The sequence below is a fragment of the Mustela lutreola genome, chromosome 6, assembly GCF_030435805.1.
Source record: "Mustela lutreola isolate mMusLut2 chromosome 6, mMusLut2.pri, whole genome shotgun sequence".
Classification (NCBI taxonomy): domain Eukaryota; kingdom Metazoa; phylum Chordata; class Mammalia; order Carnivora; family Mustelidae; genus Mustela; species Mustela lutreola.
Window position 1 is genome coordinate 8,383,445 of NC_081295.1, and position 20,552 is coordinate 8,403,996.

Below are 20,552 nucleotides of genomic sequence, written 5' to 3' on the forward strand. Positions count from 1 at the left end.
AGCGGACTCATTTTCCATAATGACTGATGTTTTTCTTTAATGGCCCAAGATCATGTTACAAATTATTGAAGATGTTCAATTTCCACACATTGCCACACATGCATGATAGCATCTGATCCACTGTAGAAATGGAACCTGAAAAACAAAGACCACTGGCTTTTACTTGTGAGTTAGAAAAATGGAAAGTGCCTATAGATTAAGTGCTTAGATACCCAAAGACAAATAATAAGGTACCATGAAGAATGTGAGATGAGCAGAAGGCACTGTCTTTACTGCAAAGAATTTGTTATTTAATGGGGGAATCAGATCAAGCAAAAAAAAAAAAAAAAATGTGTGTGTGTGTGTGTGTGTGTGTGTGCGCGCGCGCGTGCACGCGTGTGTGTGCATGTGTGTATGGCAAGAAAGCGAGAAGAGTAAAAGCAACAAAACACTGAAAACAAGCATATAATATGCTTCCAGGAATATACATACACATATGGCATGCATAACAAATGAGGAAGTACGTAAATACTGCTTGAATTACTGGAATTGTTGAATGACACAAGGTTATTCCTAGAATGTTATTTTAAAGCAGTGTTTTAAAGGAAAAGAGTGCATGATTTAACCAGGGGAGCCAAGACTTTGAGATCTGAAAAAATGATTTTAAAATTGGAGGGCTAGGGGCACCTGGGCAGTGCAGTGGGTTAAGCCTCTGCCTTCGGCTCAGGTCATGATCTCAGGGTCCTGGGATCAAGCCCCGCATGATCAGAGAACAGAGAACAAAGAACAAGGCTCTCTGTTCAGCAGGGAGCCTGATTCTCCCTCTCTCTCTGCCTGCCTCTCTGTCTACTTGTGATCTCTCTCTCAGTCAAATAAATAAATAAAATCTTTAAAAAAATAAAATAAAATCGGAGGGTTAGAAACAAAATTTTAGGACTTCACCAGTGGTATATAATAACAAATGGGTGACTAGGTGGGATTGTGGAGCAGGGGTCTTGAAGGACAGGTATTCATTTGCTGATCACTAATGTAGGTGCTAGATCATAAGCACTACCACAACAAACATTTGAGACTACTGACCTACAAAGTGCTATGGCTAAGTGTCAGTTGCTTAATACCGACTATGTACACATGGAGCCCCAGCACTTGTGAGTGTACATTATGGACTTCACTAAATACAACAAAAGAGAAAAGCTATGAGAAAAACACAAACCTGAGAGCAGAGTAAGAGGAGACAAGATACAGATGGTTCTGCAGTTCATGTGTGAGGGAGAGCCTTGGGACTGTCCCTCAGCTGACGTCAGAGCTTCTTACTGAAAGCATCTCTCTGCTTTCAGTATCATTACAGCATTTACAAAATAAATTATCAACGCCACTAAGAGTTGTTTCAGCAACAAATAACAAACTCCACTGTATTTCATAGATAATGCACAGGATTTTCCAGAGTAATTTGGACTGATTTTCAAATTATAAGCCATCTTTAGAAACTAATTCCCACCCAAGATGCTTGCTCCATTGCCTCTCTCCAGCATTGGCCCTGGCAAGTTTCATTCCAATGATGAAAGAAACTGGGACTATGTGTGGTATCCCCAGGCAAGTGGGGGCTGGTGGAAGGAAGCCCATAAAGAATAACAAAGAGTATTGGGCCAACAGGAGGGAATGGAGCAAATCTAGGAAGCATGATGAAGGGGAGGGACAGATGGCAGTGGAGTAGGAGGACCCTCGGGAATGTGTCCCGTGAATACAACTAGATAACTATCAAATATTCTGAACACCCCAGAAACCAACCTGAAGATTGGCAGAACAAGTTCCGCAACTAAAGGGAGAGAGGAGCCCACATGGGAGAAGATCAGAAGTGCAGAGATGCAGCTTGGAAGAGAAACAGATCATGGCTTCTGTGGTGGGAAGGGAGCCATGGTCACAGAGAAAGGCAAGAGATGGACTCGCACACAGGGAAGTGCATGGGAAAAATGAACCCCCATAGCAATTGGCTTAGAAAGTGAGAGAGGCCAAATTTTGTGACTTCTGACAACCAGGAGGCCTTCAAGCCTAAAGTTTTAAAGGTCAGCGGGCTTGGCTCTGGGAGAACCCAGAGGGTCTTAAGGCTGCCCTTATAGAGAAGGCTGGGCAAACAGCATGACATGCAGTCTGGAAACCGTGATCCGAAGCTCACCTGGAGCACACAATGAGGAGGCTATTCACTCATCTCAGACTGCATCCCAGAGAGACGGCATTCACAGACAGACCACTCCAGGAGCAAAGGAACTGGCAGGCATCGTGTCCCTCTCCCACCCCTCCGCATAAGCACAGGGCTACTTGCAGGAACCAGCACAGTGCCAACACTGGGTTCCTAACTTGTTTACACCAAGCCCCAACCCCCTGGAAGAACTGCCATTCCCCAACTCACAGTTTCTTCAGGTCCAGCATGGCAGATCCCCTCCACTGGAAGATCAGCTCAAATCACTGCCAGTATCACATCTTCTGACCTGGGAGTTTTGCAAGGTCTCAGTTCTGGCAGTGATGGTGACAGGTCTCATTTCACAAGCAGACCAGAGCACACTTCCTCAAAACTCATATGTTTAGGCCAGGAACCAAACATGACTCACAACAAGCAAAGAGAGACTTTGCAGATGGCTGGTCTGAAGGATAACATGGCCAGGACACAAGAGCAGAACACATGCAACCCACATTGAAGATACTCTCAGAACCACCAGGCCCTGATGAACAGGGGACCCTGTACTGCAGGGTAATACAGGACCTCTTCTCCATAAAGCCATTAGAACAAGAGACATGATTGACTTTCCTAACACAGAGAAACAGTCAGAGAGACTTAAACAAAATGAGAAGATGAATAAATTTATCTCTAATGAAAGAACAGAATGAGGTCACAGCCAGAGATCTAAGCAAAACAGATAGAAGTAACATGCCTGATGGAGTGCAAAAGTAGCGATCATAAGGATACTCATCGGGCTTTACAAAAGAGGGGAAGACATCAGTGAGACCATTAACATGGAGATAAGAAATAACAAAGCAGAGATAAAGGGCTCGATAAACAAAATGAGAAACATGTTTGATGGAAGCAGCAGCAGTTTGGAAGAGACAATGAGATGAATTAAAAAACGTAGACTGCTATGCTGAAAATTTAAAAAAAAATAGATGATCGGGAGAAAATTCTCAGCAATGGAAATTTGTCATATAAAAGCATGGTAATAAAAGACATTTTATTTCATAAAGTTAAAAAAAAAAAAATCTCCAGAAGAGGAAGACGGAGACAAGATGGTGGGGAAGTAGGAGGAGGCGCCGTTTCAACCTGTATCCTAAAGTGAGCTGATTACCTACCAAAGAACTCCGATCACCCATGAAATCAGCCTGAGATCAGAATTACACACATCTGGATCTCTATGGGGGCAGAAGACACCAGTGGGCAGGTAAAGCGGAGTGGGAACGTCGGACTGATATCGGAAGATAAACAAAAGCGGGAGGGAGCCTCCAGAAGCGACCCATTGGAAAGTAATACCCCCATTCAAGAGTGCCCTGCACTGGGGACCAGCATTAACTTGGAGTCTGGTTGAAAGCACTCAAAAAGAGCAAAGGATCGCAGGGGAAAGTGTGGGAATCAGGGCGGTTAGGGATGGGAGCTTAAGTCCCCGGACCCAGGACAGCCACCTCTGGCATTGTGCCAGAGAGAGTGCAGCGGAGAAACCAGGTCTTGGTCCCTGAGCCGCCAGCGCGTCCAAGATGGCATGGGGTCCGGCTCCCATGAGGGCCTGGGAGCCTTGCCAGCCGGCACAAGCACAGACTTTTTACAGTCCCCACCTGAGGGCCATGCCGAGCTATAAGAGGCTGAACTGCACCCCACGCTCTCCCCTAAGAGAGGTGCGCGCAGGTGCCAGCTGGGAGCTCTCGGACCCAGAAAGACCAGGCACTCCCAGCCCAGGCCAGTGGGAAAATCTCAGTGTGCGGTCACTGCTTAGAACCTTTCTGGCAGTCTGGAGCTGCCCAGACAGCCACTGCTGTCATGGTTTTGGGTACAAGCAGGAGTTCCTGTGTCTCCGGGACCGCAACTCGGAATGTGCTCTGCCAGCGGCCAAGGGGGAACTTATGTGCTCTAGAGCACTTACAGGGGAACAGACTGAGGCTTCTCTCTGAGAGGGAGGTCTAGGTGCAGTTTGCTTCCCTCCAAACCTCCCCAAACCATCAAAAGCTGTCAAGGCAAGAGAAAACAAAAACAAAAACAAAAATGAACAAACAAACATAAAAACCTCCAGAGAACAAAAGCCTGAAAAACTGGTTTCCTCAGAGTCCACCCCCTTGAGGGGAGCAGGAGTACTTAACTCAGGGAACGTTGCCTGAAAACCCACGTGGCAGGCCCCTCCCCCAGAAAGCCAACTAGGGGGAAAAAAAAAAAAAAAAGGAAAAAATAAAAAAGACTACAAGAGAACAACCACGACTACCTCATAGATACAACTTTTATTTTTAATCCGTTCCCACTATTCTGGTTCATTTTTCTTTATATAGATAACTTTTTAACCTATTTACCATCACAGTGAGATGTCCAGGACATCAAATTCCATTATAACCTTTTAACCTGAACTTTTTGATACATATACCCATGTTTTCTTTTGCTTTTCTATTTTTAAATTTTTTTAAATTTTAGTTTAGTTTAGTTTATTCTTTTTTATTTTTATTTTTTAACATTCATGTAGAGTTAAACTTCAAGGTAATCCCCTTTCCCCAATCAATGCTACTCCTATAGGTAAACCAATTTTTAATCCCCCTTTATCTTAGGAAAGTTGAGTCCTTTAACAAAGATATCAGGATACATCCAAGAAGAATCAAAATAACCTTCCTCTCCCACACTGAGAACTTATAACCACTCTCCTATTTTTAGTTCTGCCAGTGTTTCTGTGTATCTGTGTTTGTCCTGATAGTATCTAAATCTTATACTTGGGGTTCTTTTTGACGACATTCATATATATATATATATATATATATATATATATATATATATATTCTCTTGTCATATACTTTTATCAGTCTTTTTGTTTGTCTGTTTTTGTTTGTATACATCATAAATCTTACCTTGTGGCCCATTTGGGCTGAGCCTTCTCTTTTATCTTTCTTTTTTTTTTCCTGTCTCTCTCTCTCTCTTTTCTTTTTCTCTCTCTCTTTTTTTTCCCCTTCATTTGGGTGGGGACTCCTGATTGCTCAGAAGCATTCCAGGGTGCACCCTGACTGCACCACAGTCGATACATCCAGCTACATCCGTTCAGCCATCTCTCACCAAAATGACTAGGAGGAGGAATGCCCAACACAAGAAAAATACAGAGGATGGGCCTTCTGCAACAGAGCTAATGTCTATCAACATAGACAATATGTCAGAAAGGGAATTCAGGCTAACAATTATCCAGGCAATAGTTAGGTTGGAGAAAGCCATGGATGACCAAATGGAATTGATTAGGGCAGAACTGAAAGCCACCAGGGATGATGTTCACAATGCTCTCAATGAGTTCCAATCTAATCTAAATTCTCTAAAAGCTAGGGTAACTGAGACAGAAGATAGAATTAGTGATCTGGAGGACAAACAGAGAGAAAGGATCAGGAGGAAGACTGGAACAAACAGCTTAGAAACATGAAAACAGAATCAGGGAAATAAATGATGCCATGAAATGTTCCAACGTCAGAATTATTGGAATCCCTGAAGGGGAGGAGAAAGAAAGAAGTCTAGAAGATATAGTGGAACAAGTTCTCCATGAATATTTTCCCAATCTCGCAAATGGAACCAGCGTTCATGTACTAGAGGCAGAACGGTCTCCCCCAAGATTATAGATTCTAAAAAAACATCCAGGCACCTGATAGTAAAATTGAAAAATCATAATTGTAGATACAATCTCTTGAAAGCCGCTAGGGCAAAGAGGCTCCTTACATACAGAGGAAAGCCCATCAGAATAACATCAGACTTGTCCACAGAAACCTGGCAAGCAGAAAGGGCTGGCAAGATATATTCAGGGCACTAAATGAGAAGAACATGCAGCCAATAATATTTTCTCCAGCAAGGCTGACATTCAAAATGGATGGAGAGATAAAGAGTTTCCAAGACCGGCAAGGCTTAAAAGAGTATGCAACCACCAAGCTGACACTGCAGGAAATATTAAGGGGGGTTCTATAAAAGAGGGAAAATCCTAAGAATATCATTGAACAGAAATATAGAGACAATCTACAGAAAGAAAGACTTCAAAGGCAACATGATGTCAATAAAAAATGTATCTATCAATAATCACTCTCAATGTGAATAGCCTAAATGCACCCCTAAAATGACACAGGGTTGCAGATTGGATAAAACAACAGGACCCATCCATATGTTGTCTACAAGAGACCCATTTTGAACCTAAGGATACACCCAGACTGAAAGTGAAGGGATAGATGCATCTTTCATGCCAATGGACCTCAAAAGAAGGCCAGGGTAGCAATTCTCATATCAGATAAATTAGATTTTAAACTAAAGACTGGTCAGAGATACAGAAGGACACTACATAATTCTACAGGAACTATCCACCAAGATGATCTAACAATTGTAAATATCTATGCCCCCAATATGGGAGCAGTCAATTACATAAGAAAACTATTAATCAAGATAAAGAGTCATATTGATATGAATACATTAATAGTAGGAGATCTTAACATGCCTCTCTCAGTAATAGACAGATAATCCAAGCAGAAAATCAATAAAGAAACAAGAGCATTGAATGACACATTGAACCAGATGGACCTCATAGATATATACAGGACATTCCACCCTAAAACAACAGAATACTCATTCTTCTCAAGTGCACATGGAACCTTCTCCAGAATAGACCACATACTGGGTCACAAATTAGGATTCAACCAATACCAAAAGACTGAGATTATTCCCTGCATATTCTCAGATCGCAGTGCTTTGAAACTGGAGCTCAATCACAAGGAAAAGTTTGGAAGGAACTCAAACACCTGGAAGCTAAAGACCACCTTGCTTAAGAATGCTTGGATCAACCAGGAGATCAAAGAAGAACTTAATTCATGGAAACCAATGAGAATGAAGACACTTCAGTCCAAAACCTATGGGATACAGCAAAGGCAGTCCTAAGGGGGAAATATATAGCCATCCAAGCCTCCCTCAAAAAAATAGAAAAATCCAGAATACACCAAATGTCTCCACACCTTAAAGAACTGGAGAATCAACAACAAATCAAACCAACTCCATACATAAGAAGGGAAATAATCAAGATTAGAGCAGAGATCAATGAGGTAGAAACTACAGATACAGTAGAACGTATCAATGAAACTAGAAGCTGGTTTTTTGAAAGAATCAATAAGATCAATAAAACATTGGCCACACTAATCCAAAAGAAAAGAGAGAAAGCTCAAATTAATAAAATTATGAATGAAAAGGGAGAGATCACAACTAACACCAAGGAAGTAGAAACAATCATCAGGAGTCATTATCAACAGTTACATGCCAATAAGTTAAGCAACCTAGATGAAATGGATGCATTCCTGGAAAACTATAAACTCCCAAAATTGAACCAGGAAGAAACTCACAACCTGAATAGGCCAATATCTAGTAACGAGACTGAAGCAGTGATCAAAAACCTCCCCAAAAAAAAGAGCCCAGGACCTGACGGATTCCCTGGGGAATTCTACCAAACTTTCAAAGAAGAAATAATGCCTATTCTCCTAGAGCTGTTTCAAAAAACTGAAGCAGAAGGAAAACTTCCAGGATCTTTTAAATTAATTAATTAATTAATTGATTGATTTTTATTTCTTTTCAGTGTAACAGTATTCATTGTTTTTGCACCACACCCAGTGCTCCAGACTCCTTTTATGAAGCCAGCATTACCCTGATCCCCAAATCAGGCAAAGACCAAACCAGAAAGGAGAATTTCAGACCAATATCACTGATGAATATGGATGCTAAGATTCTCCACAAGATCCTAGCAAACAGGATCCAACAGCACATTAAAAAGATAATCCACTATGACCAGGTGGGATTCATCCCTGGGTTACAAGGATGGTTCAACATTCGCAAATCAATCAATGTGATAGAACAAATCAATTAGAGAAGAGAGAAGAACCACATGGTCCTCTCAATTGATGTAGAAAAAGCATTTGACAAAATTCATCATCCATTCCTGATTAAAACACTTCAAAGTATAAGGATAGAGGGAACATTCCTGAACTTCATAAAATCTATCTATGAAAGACCCACAGCAAATATCATCCTCAATGGGAAAAAGCTCAAAGCCTTCCTGTTGAGATCAGAAACACGACAAGGATGCCCACTCTCACCACTCTTGTTCAACATAGTATTAGAAGTCCTAGCAACAACAATCAGACGACAAAGAGAAATAAAAGGTATCCAAATTGGCAATGAAGAAGTCAAACTCTCTCTCTCTTCGCAGTTGACATGATTCTTTATACAGAAAACCCAAAAGACTCCACAACCAAACTACTAGAACTCATACAGCTATTCAGTAATATGGCAGGATACAAAGTCAATGTACAGAAATAAGTGGCTTTCTTATACACTAACAATGAAAATACAGAAAGGGAAATTAGAGAATCAATTCCATTTATATAGCACCAAGAACCATAAGATACCTGGGAATAAACCTAACCAAAGAGGTAAAGGATCTATACTCAAAGAACTACAGAACACTCATGAAAAAAATTAAAGAAGACACAAAAAGATGGAAGACCATTCCATGCTCTTGGATCGGAAGAATAAACATTGTTAAAATGTCTATACTGCCTAGAGCAATCTATACTTTTAATGCCATTCCAATCAAAATTCCACCAGTATTTTTCAAAGAGCTGGAGCAAATAATCCAAAAATTTGTATGGAATCAGAAGAGACCCCGAAATGCTAAGGAAATGTTGAAAAACAAAAAAATAAAACTGGTGGCATCACGCTAGCTGATTTCAAGCTTTACTACAAAGCTGTGATCACCAGGACCGCATGGTACTGGCATAAAAACAGACACATAGACCAGTGGAACAGAGTAGAGAGCCCAGATATGGACCCTCAACTCTATGGGCAAATAATCTTCAACAAAGCAGGAAAAAATACACAGTGGAAAAGAGACAGTCTGTTCAATAAATGGTGCTGGGAAAATTGGACAGCTATATGTAGAAGAATGAACCTCAATCATTCTCTTACACCATACACAAAGATAAACTCAAAATGGATAAAAGACCTCAACATGAGACAGGAATCCATCAGAATCCTAGAGGAGAACATAGGCAATAACCTCTTCTATATAGCCCCAGCAACTTCTTTCAAGATATGCCTCCAAAGGCAAAGGAAACAAAAACGAAAATGAACTTTTGGGACTTCATCAAAATCAAAAGCTTCTGCACAGCAAGGAAACAGTCAACAAAACAAAGAGGCAACCCAAGGAATGGGAGAAGATATTTTCAAATGACAGTACAGACAAAAGATTGATATCCAGGATCTATAAAGAACTTCTCAAACTCAACACACACAAAACAGAGAATCATATCAAAAAATGGGCAGAAGATATGAACAGACATTTCTCCAATGAAGACATACAAATGGCTATCAGACACATGAAAAAATGTTCATCATCACTAGCCATCAGGGAGATTCAAATTAAAACCACATTGAGATACCACCTTACACCAGTTAGAATGGCCAAAATTAACAAGACGGGAAACAACATGTGTTGGAGGGGATGTGGAGAAAGGGGACCCCTCTTACACTGTTGGTGGGAATGCAAGTTGGTGCAGCCACTTTGGAGAACAGTGTGGAGACTCCTCAAGAAATTAAAAATAGAACTTCCCTATGACCCTGCCATTGCACTACTGGGTATTTACCCCAAAGATACAGATGTAGTGAAAAGAAGGGTCATCTGTACCCCAATGTTTATAGCACCAATGGCTACGGTCGCCAAATTGTGGAAAGAACCAAGATGCCCTTCAACAGACCAATGGATAAGGAAGATGTGGTCCATATACACTATGGAGTATTATGCCTCCATCAGAAAGGATGAATACCCAACTTTTGTAGCAACATGGACAGGACTGGAAGAGATTATGCTGAGCGAAATAAGTCAAGCAGAGAGAGTCAATTATCATATGGTTTCACTTATTTGTGGAGCATAACAAATAATGTGGAGGACATAGGGAGATGGAGAGGAGATGGGAGTTGAAGGAAATTGGAAGGGGAGGTGAACCATGAGAGACTATGGACTCTGAAGAACAATCTGAGGGTTTTGAAGGGGCGGGGGGTGGGAGGTTCGGGGAGCCAGGTGGAGGGTATTAAGGAGGGCACGTTTTGCACGAAGCACTGGGTGTGGTACAAAAACAATGAATTCTGTTATGCTGAAAAGAAATTAAAAAAAAAAAAAACTAGAAGACAGAGTAATGGAAAGTAATCAAACTGAACAAAAGAAGGAAAGAATAATTATGCAAAACAAGAACAAATTTAAGGAATTCCATGACTCCATCAAATGTAATAACATTTGTATTATAGAAGTCCCAGAAGAAAAGAGAGAAAATGTGACAGAGAATTTATGTGAAGAAATAATAGCTGAAAATGTCCCTAATCTGGGGAAGGAAACAGAAATCTGGATCCAAGAGTCACAGAGACCAGCCCCCTGCCAAAACCAACAAAAGCAGATCCGCACAAAGACATACTGTAACTAAATTGGCAAAATATAGTGATAAAGAAAAAATACTAAAGCAGCAAATGAAGACAATTACATACAAAGGAAACCTGATAAGGCTATCAGCAGATTTTTCAACAGAAACTTCCTAAGCCAGAAGAGAGTGGCATGATATATTCAAAGTGCTGAGTGGGAAAAACTTGCAGCCAGAGAGGCTATCATTCAGAATAGAGGGAGAGATAAAGAGTTTCCTAGATAAACAAAAACTATAGGAGTTTATAACCACTAAACCAGCCCTGTGAGAAATATTAAAGGGACTGCTTCAAATAGAAAAGAAAACCAAAAATGACATGAATCTTGGAATACTGAAAAAATAAAGTTTAAAAAAAAGAAACATAATACCAGTAAAAATGAATATTTCTGTAAAAAAATAAGCCAGGGAACTCACAAAATAAAAGGATGTAAAAGTATGATGTCATATATCTAAAACATGGAGGGGGAGAGGAGAAAAGAATGGGTTCAAACTTAAATAACCATCAACTTAATATACACTGCTATATGCAGAAGATGTTATGTACAAACCTAATAGTAACCACAAATCAAAAACCACTAATATATGTGTAAAGAATAAAGAGAAAGAAATCCAAACATATCACTAAAGAAAACAAGTAAACCACAGAAGAGAGAAGGACAAGAAAGGATCAGAGAGAATCTTCAGAAACAACCACAAGCAAGACGAGTAATAAAATGGCAATAAATATGTACCTATCAATGATTATTTTGAACGGAAAGGGACCAAACATTCCAATCAAAAGACAGAGAGTAACAGAATGGATAAAAAGAAAACCCATCTATATGCTGCCTGCAAGAGACTCGTTTTAGACCTGGACACCTACAAACTGAAAGTGAGGGGGATGTAGAAATATTTATCATGCAAATGGATATCAAAAGAAAGCTGTAGTAGCAAAACTTAAATTGGACAAAATAGACTTTAAAACAAAGACTATGACAAAGACAAAGAAGGGCACTATAAAATAATAAAAGGGAAAATCAAACAAGAAAATACAACAATTCTAAATATTTATGCACCCAACATGGGAGCACTTAAATACATAAAACCATTATAATGAACATAAAAGAACTACTCAATAATAATACTGTAATAGTAAAAGACTTTACTACCTCACTTTTATCAATGGATGACATTGAAATCCAAACATAGCACTAAACAGAAAGTCAAAAGAAAACAATGACTTGGAATAACACACTGGACCAGATGGATTTAACAGATACATTCAGAACATACCAACCTAAACCAGCAGAATACACATTATTTTCAAGTGCACATGGAATATTCTCCAAAAGAGATTATATATTGGGCCACAAAGCAAACCTCAACAGATTCAAAAAGATTGAAATTGTACCTTGCATTTTTTTCTAACCATAACATTATAAAACTTGAAGTCAACCACCAAAAAAAAAAAAAAAAAAAAAAAAAAAAAAAATCAGCCAAACTATGGAAAGAACCTAGATGTCCATCAACAGATGAATGGATAAAGAAGATGTGGTATATATACACAATGGAATACTATGCAGCCATCAAAAGAAATGAAATCTTGCCATTTGCGACAACATGGATGGAACTAGAGCGTATCATGCTTAGCAAAATAAGTCAAGCAGAGAAAGACAACTATCATATGATCTCCCTGATATGAGGAAGTGGTGATTCAACATGGGGGCTTAAGTGGGTAGGAGAAGAATCAATGAAACAAGATGGGATTGGGAGGGAGACAAACCATAAGTGACTCTTAATCTTACAAAACAAACTGAGGGTTGCTGGGGGGAGGGGGGTTGGGAGAAGGGGGGGTGGGGTTATGGACACTGGGGAGGGTGTGTGCTTTGGTGAGTGCTGTGAAGTGTGTAAACCTGGTGATTCACAGACCTGTACCCCTGGGGATAAAAATATATGTTTATAAAAAATAAAAAATTAAAAAAACAAACAAAAAACACCAAAATCAGAAAGACCTCAAATACATAGAGGTTAAATAACATCCCATTAAACAGTGAATGGGTCAACCAGGAAATAAAAGACCTCTAGAATGGATAAACAAATTTAGTAAAGTCACAGGATGTAAAATCACCATATAGAAAGTGCTGCATTTCTATGTATCAGTAATGAAGCAGCAGGAAGAGAAATTAAAGAATCAATTCTATTTATAAGTGCAACAAAAATATAAGTCACCAAGAATAAATCTAACCAAAGGGTGAAAAACCTGTACTCTGAAAACTATAAAATGGTGATGAAATAAACTGAAGATGACATGAACAAATCGAAAGACCTTCTATGATCGTGTTAAAATGTCTATAGTACTCAAAGCAATCTACACATTTAACACAATCCCTATCAAAATACTGAGAGCATTTTTCATAAAACTAGAAAAAATAATCCCAAAATTTGCATGGAATCACAAAATACCATGAAAAGCCAAAGCAATCTTGAAAAAGAAAAGCAAAGCTGGAAAATCACGCTTCAGAGCTGTGGTAATCAAAACAGTATGGTACTGACACAAAAACAGACACATAGATCAATACAACAGAATACAAAATCCAGAAATACACCCACAATTATATGGTTGATTAATCTTTGACAAATGGTGTTGGAAAAACTGGACAGCAACGTGCAAAATAATGGAACTAGACAATTTTCTTACTCCATACACAAAAAATAAACTCTGAATGTATTAAAGACCTAAATCTGAGATCTGAAAGCATAAATATCCTAGAAAAGAACACAGGCAGTAATTTCTCTGACATTGGCCATAGCAACTTCTTTCTAGGTAAGTCCGCTGAGGCAAGGGAAACAAAAGCAAAAATAAACTATTGTGACTACATCAAAATAAAAACCTTCTGCTCAGCAATGGAAGCAATCAACAAAATTAAAAGGCAACGTACTGCATGGGAGAAGATATTTGCAAGTGACGTATCTGATAAAGGGTTAGTATCTAAAATATATAAAGAACTTCTAGGGGCGCCTGGTTGGCTCAGTGGGTTAAAGCCTCTGCCTTCGGCTCAGGTCTTGATCCCAGGGGCCTGGGATTGAGCCCTGCTTCGAGCTCTCTGCTCAGCTGGGACCCTGCTTCCCCGCTCTTTGTCTGCCTCTCTGCCTACTTGTGATCTCTGTCAAATAAATAAAATTCTTAAGGGAAAAAAAGAACTTCTATAACTCAACACCAAAAAACCCAAATAATCCAATTAAAAATGGACAGAAGACATGAAAGACATTTCTCCAAAGAAGACATTCCAGATGGCCAACAAACTCATGAAAGATGCTCGTCATCACTTATCATCAGGAAATGCAAATCAAAACTACAATGAGATATTACCTCACACCTGTCAGAATGGCTAACATAAAATACACAAGAAACGCAAGATAAGGGAGGATGTTGGTGGGAAAGCAAAATGCTGCAGCCACCGTGGAAGAGTGTGGAGGGTCCTCAAAAGTTAAAAATAGAACTACCCTAAGATCTTACAATTACACTACTGGATATCTACCCAAAGAATACAAAACAGAAGCACTGTGTGTTTTATGCAACTAATGAACCATTGAACACCTCATCAAAAACTCATGCTGTACTATATGGTAGCTAACTGAACATAATAAAAATAAATAAAATAAAATAAACTTATCTATCTATGGAAAACTACAAAAAAAAAACCCCACACTAATTCAAAGGGATACAGTCACCCCTGTGTTTATAGCAGCATTATGTACAATAGCCAAGATATGGAAGCAGCCCAAGTGTCCACTGAAACATAAATGGACAAAGAAGTGGTAGATATATATAATGGAATATTATTCAGCTGTAAAAAAAAGAATGAAATATTGCCATTTGCAATAGCATGGATGGAGCTAGAGAGAATGATGGTAATCAAAACGGGTCAGAGAAAGACAAATACCATATGATTTCACACATACATGGAATTTAAGAAACAAAAGAAACAAGCAAAGCAGAAAGACAGAAAGAGAGAGAGACTGAAAGCAGGAAACAGGCTCTTAACTCCAGAGAACAGATGGTTACCAGAAGGGAGTGGGGTGGGGGTTGAGTAGGAAATGGGGGATGGGTATTAAGGAGTTAACTTCTCATGTTGAGCACCTGGTGATTAATATTAAAACTTAAAAAAAAAAAAAAAAAGGAAGCCCGGAGAATGAGTGAGTGCGCAATGAGGTCTGGCAATGAAATGATAGAAGTCCAAGGAGACACTGAGGTTTCAGACCTGGAGAGCTCTCTGGGTTATTGCGAAACAATCGTTACCCTGTCTCATGGTATTTTAAAGAGGAACAACTTGGGGGATGCCTGGGTGCCTCATCAGTGAAGCTTCTGCCCTTGGCTCAGGGTCCTGAGATTGAGTCCCATGTCCTGTTCCCTCCTCCTCAGGGAGTCTGTTTCTCCCTCTTCCTCGGCCCCTCCCACTGCCCCCTTGTGCACACACACTCTCTCTCTCTCAAACAAATAAATAAAATTTTAAAAAAAGATGAAAATGAACAATTTGGTTTTCTGACAAGAGAGTGAGTTGTTTCTGTCCACTGTAACTTCAGTTCAATCGCAAGCCCTTCAGGGGCACAGGTGGTCATCTGTGGTTCTTCTGTATGTCTCAGAGAACCTAATCCACCTGCACTAGATGATTAACCATCACTTGTGAATTTTATTTTACAAAATTTTGAATGAAGCCAGAATAACAAAAACGACAGTTATTCTATCCTTTCTAGTTTACCACATGAACTTTCTCATAATGACACCACCACCACAATGATAAAGATAAAACATTTTTCAAATAAATTTACTCCAATTCTACATCAGGACTGACCTAAGGCACCAAACATAATCCTGCTCACTTTCCCTTTCAGAACCTATCATTGGAAGGTACAAAAAATCACCATCTCCATAGCATTATTTATTAGGGAACTGGAAATCAGAACCACCGAGAGACATCACTTCACATCCGCTAGGATAGCAAGAATCAGAAAGACAGAAAAGCAAGGTATTGGTGAGGATATAGAGAAATTGGAAGCTTCATGTGCTGATGGTGGGAATGCAAAATGGTGCAGCCATTGAGGAAAACACGTTAGCAGTTCCTCCCAAAGTTAAACACAGAGTTACCACTGGACACAGCATCTCTCTTACCAAGTGTATACCCTAAGGAACTGAAAACGAGTGTTAAAAAAATTGTACACACTGTTCATAGAAGCCTTATTCATAATAATACCCAAAAGTGAAAACAACCCAAATGTCCATCAGCCAATAAATGGATAAAATGTGGTTTATCCACACAATGGAATATTGATCAGCAGGAAAAGGAATGAAGTACAGATCTACTCTACAATGTGGATGAAAGTTGAATACAATTCACGCTGAGCTGAAGATGCCAGACACAAAGTCCACATCTTGTAGGATTTCATTTATATGAAAAGTCCAGAAGAGACGAACCCATAGAGACGGAAAGTGGATTCGTGGTTTCCCAGGGGCTAGCGGGGGTGGGGTGGGGATGAGGAGTAATGACTAATAGGTATGGAGTTTCTCTGGAGGGTGATGAAATTGTTCTAGAATTTGATGGTGGTGATGGTTGCACAATCCTGTGACTATAATAAAAGCCACTAAACTATACACTTTAGAAGAGTGAACTTTATGGTATGTGAATTGAATCTCAAGAAAGCTATAATTTAAAATTTTTTAAATAAAAATAACTACAATTAGAATTAAAACGGGGAATAAAATAAAGTTGTTAGTGGAGCAGCATAAATAAAAAAGGAAGGTCAGCCATACAGGAATGTTTTTAAAATAATAATAATCGTACATCATAACATTATATAAAGATCCTAAGTTTCTCTCCACAAATTTACTTTTTCCAAAGACTTTGTATTGATTTATACTTATTTTGAAAATGCTGCCTAGAGGTAAATTATAATTAACACTTGGCTACTAATTTGGCCTGGGCTAGGGAAGTGGATGGATGACATAAGAGAAGTGAAAAAATACACATACATCATGATTTGCCAAAAGAAGAAGAAGAAGAAACAAAAATACCAAGAAAAACATTGACTTTCATGCCACAAAGAAGTCCCAAAATCCAAAGTAAATGAAAAGAATATGGTATAAGCCCTCTTAGACAAAGGAAAATGCAAAATATTCATAATAATAGTAGTAATTCAATCCAAAGCCAAAATAGTCACTCTCCTGTTTGCAAACAATTATTAAGTAAATATCTGTTCCAATCACACACACACACACACACACACACACACACACACACACACACACTAGTGTATGCAGAAGAGAAAGGTCAAAGGAAGTACATAATGTTTTCATACCAGAAATCCAAAGGTAAATTCCAAATCATGCTCCCTGGGGAAAATGATAGTGTGTGAATCTTCTCCCCAGTGATCGTCTTCTCAGCATGGTTCCTTATTCTTTGGTGTGAATTTTTAGATGGGTCCGATGTTCCTGTTTACTTGGGGCTTTTCTGCAGGGTGGCCGACTTCAAAAAGAATTCCCATTTTGAATATAGCATCCAAGTTCAAGCTGATCACGGTCAAGAAAGCTGTGTAAAGAATTCTGGGTGTGCAAAATAATTCCTCAAATGAATCATCTTCACTCTGCATCAGCTTAAAAAGACATAAGTTTCATAGCCTATGTGGTGATTCTTTTCCACCTAAGGGAAAGAAGATGAATTTTTCTCCTCCAGGCCAGACACCAGTGTAGGATGACCTCTTCCAAAGCAGCCTGAACAGGGGCTGAGCAGAAAAGATGATGAGTCTGCAGGTCCACTGGGACCTGACCAAAGGGTCCTCGCTTCTATTCCACAGGAGGAACTGGCCATTCTCAGCAGGAAGACATGGTAGGGGCAGAGGACAGTCCTGACTGCGTGTCTCATAGCAGAGGAAACAGCACAGTCCTACCCAGTGGAAAGCAGTCCTACCCTTGCAGCCACCAGAGCCCAGTCACTCAAGGATTAGCATTTTGCAATGATCGAGAAAGTATTCAGGACACTCTACTTTTCTAGGAAATTCACAATGAGACTATTCAAGGATCTGAATGATCCAACAGTAAGAATCACTATTAGCCTTGTTTAAATCACATAGCTAATCACAGAACTTTTTTTTAACATAATGCATACAAATCTACTAATACCCAGTAAAACACACTTGGGGAAACGCTCGTCCATACTCACAATGTTCCATGTTTTAGCTAAATTTTTTGATTTGGTTTGTGATAAGGGTTGCCAGATAAAACACAGGATGCCCACTCAGATTTGGATTTTAAATGAACAGCAAATAATTTTTCATATTAAGTGTGTCCCACGCTGTACTTTTATTGACTAAATCTGACAACCCTGGTTGTGACACATACCCCTGAACAAACCATGTGGGACTTGAAATGCCTCTTGTTGCCATTCCCCTGTGCACCCTACTTACCTCTCCCTACACCCTTTGTGACCTGACGTGAAAATGAAGCATGCTAGTTACGTGGGCCACCATTACAAGGAAGGCCATTACCTTCTTCAGGGTAGCACTCTGGCACCCCGCTGGAGCCTGTTATGAGGTTGCCATTTTCATCATGCCGTTCTAAGGTCCCAGGGGGACAGGTGGGAACAGGGGTGGTGGGTTCAGGGGTGGTAGTAGTGGTGGTGGTCGTCTGCGTAGTGGTTCGAATGGTGGTCGTTGGGCGTGTGGTGGTGGTCGTTGGACGTGTAGTGGTGGTCGTGGTCGTGGACGTGCGGCGGGTGGCTGTGGTTGTGGGCCTTGGGGTCGTCGTGGTGGGTCGTGTGGTTGTGGTGGGGGCACGAGTGGTTGTTTTGACAACCTCCAAGCCCACCAAAGGCTTCCCTCCTAGACTCAGAATGGGCTTATCCTGGGCACTGGCCACGGGTTTGCCATGCCGCCCCTGCCCAAAGAGGGGCAGGCCATCAGGGCTCACCACGGGCGTTCCTCCTAGATCTGAAACAAAATCAGACAAAGGCTGTGCAACAAGATGAGATCATCCAGAGGAAGTAAAAACCAAATGTGAAGTGTCTTCTCAAAGCTTATGGATTCTTATATTCGAATCAGTAAAAAGCAAAGGAAACATTAAAAGGATACTCAGCAGAGGTAGCAATATCGGCTGCTATCCGGTAATTTCTCACCGTCTTATATTGTCCCTTACTCTGAATTACCTTATATAATCCTCTAAATGCTTCATCGATATGCCCCATTACCCAGAGAAGACAGAGAGCCGGATATTTGAAGCTTCATGTTGCAGCTTCTCAACTCTGCCATTGCAGGGCAAAAAAGCACAGAAAGTTCACAAAGGAGTGTGTCTATGTTCCAATACAACTTTGAATATGGACACTAAACTGTGAATTTCAAATAATTGTCATATATCACAAATATTGCTATTCTTTGGTGTGTTTTTTTGTTTTTGTTTCTCTTTTTGTTTTTTGTTTGTTTGTTTTGTTTTTGCAATCATTTAAAAGCGAAGAAACTATTTTGAGCTTGCAGGCAGTAAAAAACAGGCAGCAGCCAGGGTTTGGTCTTTGAGCTGTCGTCTGCTGATACCTGCTGCTCTGGGCTGCCCTATCTCAAGAGGGAAGTCACGTGCCATCTTTTCTGGAGGCAAGAGTAGAACTACAGTTGTATCAAGGAAAAAGCTAAGTTCTGCCCCTTTGGGACACTCCTTTACACATGGCTAAAAATAACTGGACTGAGAGCCCCATTAAAAATGGGCAGGGATTTGTTATCCCACAGCTAGTTCAGAACACTTTTTGTTGCCTAAACCAATTCTCACTTACCCACAATGGTGCGACCATCTCCTCCTAGTTTAATTCGAAGAGGATTTCCTTGTGAATCCTGGAGGTACCTTCCTTCTGCATTCAACACCAACCCACGATCCAGATCCACGACCTAAAACCATGACACAGATTAAAGAATATCCTGAGCATGAATCCACCTGCACAAACATATCCAAGAAGGCTCTGCAGAAGGAAACCATAATGTGAGTAGAAAATATTATTTTTGTCTGCATCATTCACAAGGCCTAATAAGAATAAAGTGCAAAACAGTCCCATTTCACATTATAATGGCTTAACCATAGAATATACAAATTGTTTTCAATTTCTCAAATATGCAAAAAATGTTCATAATACTGCTACCATTTAGTATGCTGTGTGTAATGCCAAAAAGAAGCAAATAACTTAAGTATTCATCAGTGGAGGGAAGGGATTAAATAAAATATGTCCCATCCACATAGTGGAAAGCTAATGGGCAATGAAAAGGAACCGGAAATTCTACATATATTGACATTAACTGCTACAGACTGAGATTACAGGACTGCCTATTTTGCAGAAATTTAAATATATTCATTTGTGTATATAAGCTTAAAACTGCAGAGAAAAATAATCTGGATAAATATATACTAAACTGTTAGCAGTGGTTATCTCTGGGGAGTGGTTTGGGATGTTGATTAGCTTAGAAATTATCTTTTGCATATATTTCTGAATTGTTTTAACTTCTCACCATGAACATATACAGCCAGTGTATTAACAATATGAAGTGTTTCATATGGGATCGGGAGGGAGACAAACAATAAGCGACTCTTAATCTCACAAAACAAACTGAGGGTTGGGGGGGTAAGGGAGTATGGAGAGGGGGGTGGGGTTATGGACACTGGGGAGGGTACGTGCTATGGTGAGTGCTGTGAAGAGTGTAAACCTGGCGATTCACAGACTTGTACCCCTGGGGCAAAAAATACATTATATGTTAATAAAATCTTTGTTTTCAATTTAAAAAATTAAAAGTTTTTAAAAAAGCATGAAATGTTTCCATCTGGCTGTAATGTCAAACACTGAAGTTGCTATAACAAAAAACAATTTAATTTG

At 39.8% G+C, this 20,552-nt stretch overlaps 1 protein-coding gene across 4 annotated transcripts in view; it reads right to left on the minus strand.

The window, feature by feature from the left end:
- The window catches only part of FNDC1 (fibronectin type III domain containing 1), a 112,654-nt gene that overhangs the window by 24,911 nt on the left and 67,191 nt on the right, over positions 1-20,552 (minus strand). For 3 of the 4 annotated variants that reach the window (XM_059176631.1, XM_059176629.1, XM_059176628.1), the window contains 2 exons: positions 19,467-19,578; positions 18,196-18,636 (listed from right to left, as the gene is read on the minus strand). In XM_059176631.1, the coding sequence (XP_059032614.1) occupies positions 18,196-18,636; positions 19,467-19,578 (553 nt within the window). The remainder of the gene's footprint in view (positions 1-18,195; positions 18,637-19,466; positions 19,579-20,552) is intronic. The other variant, XM_059176632.1, reaches the window with a different exon arrangement.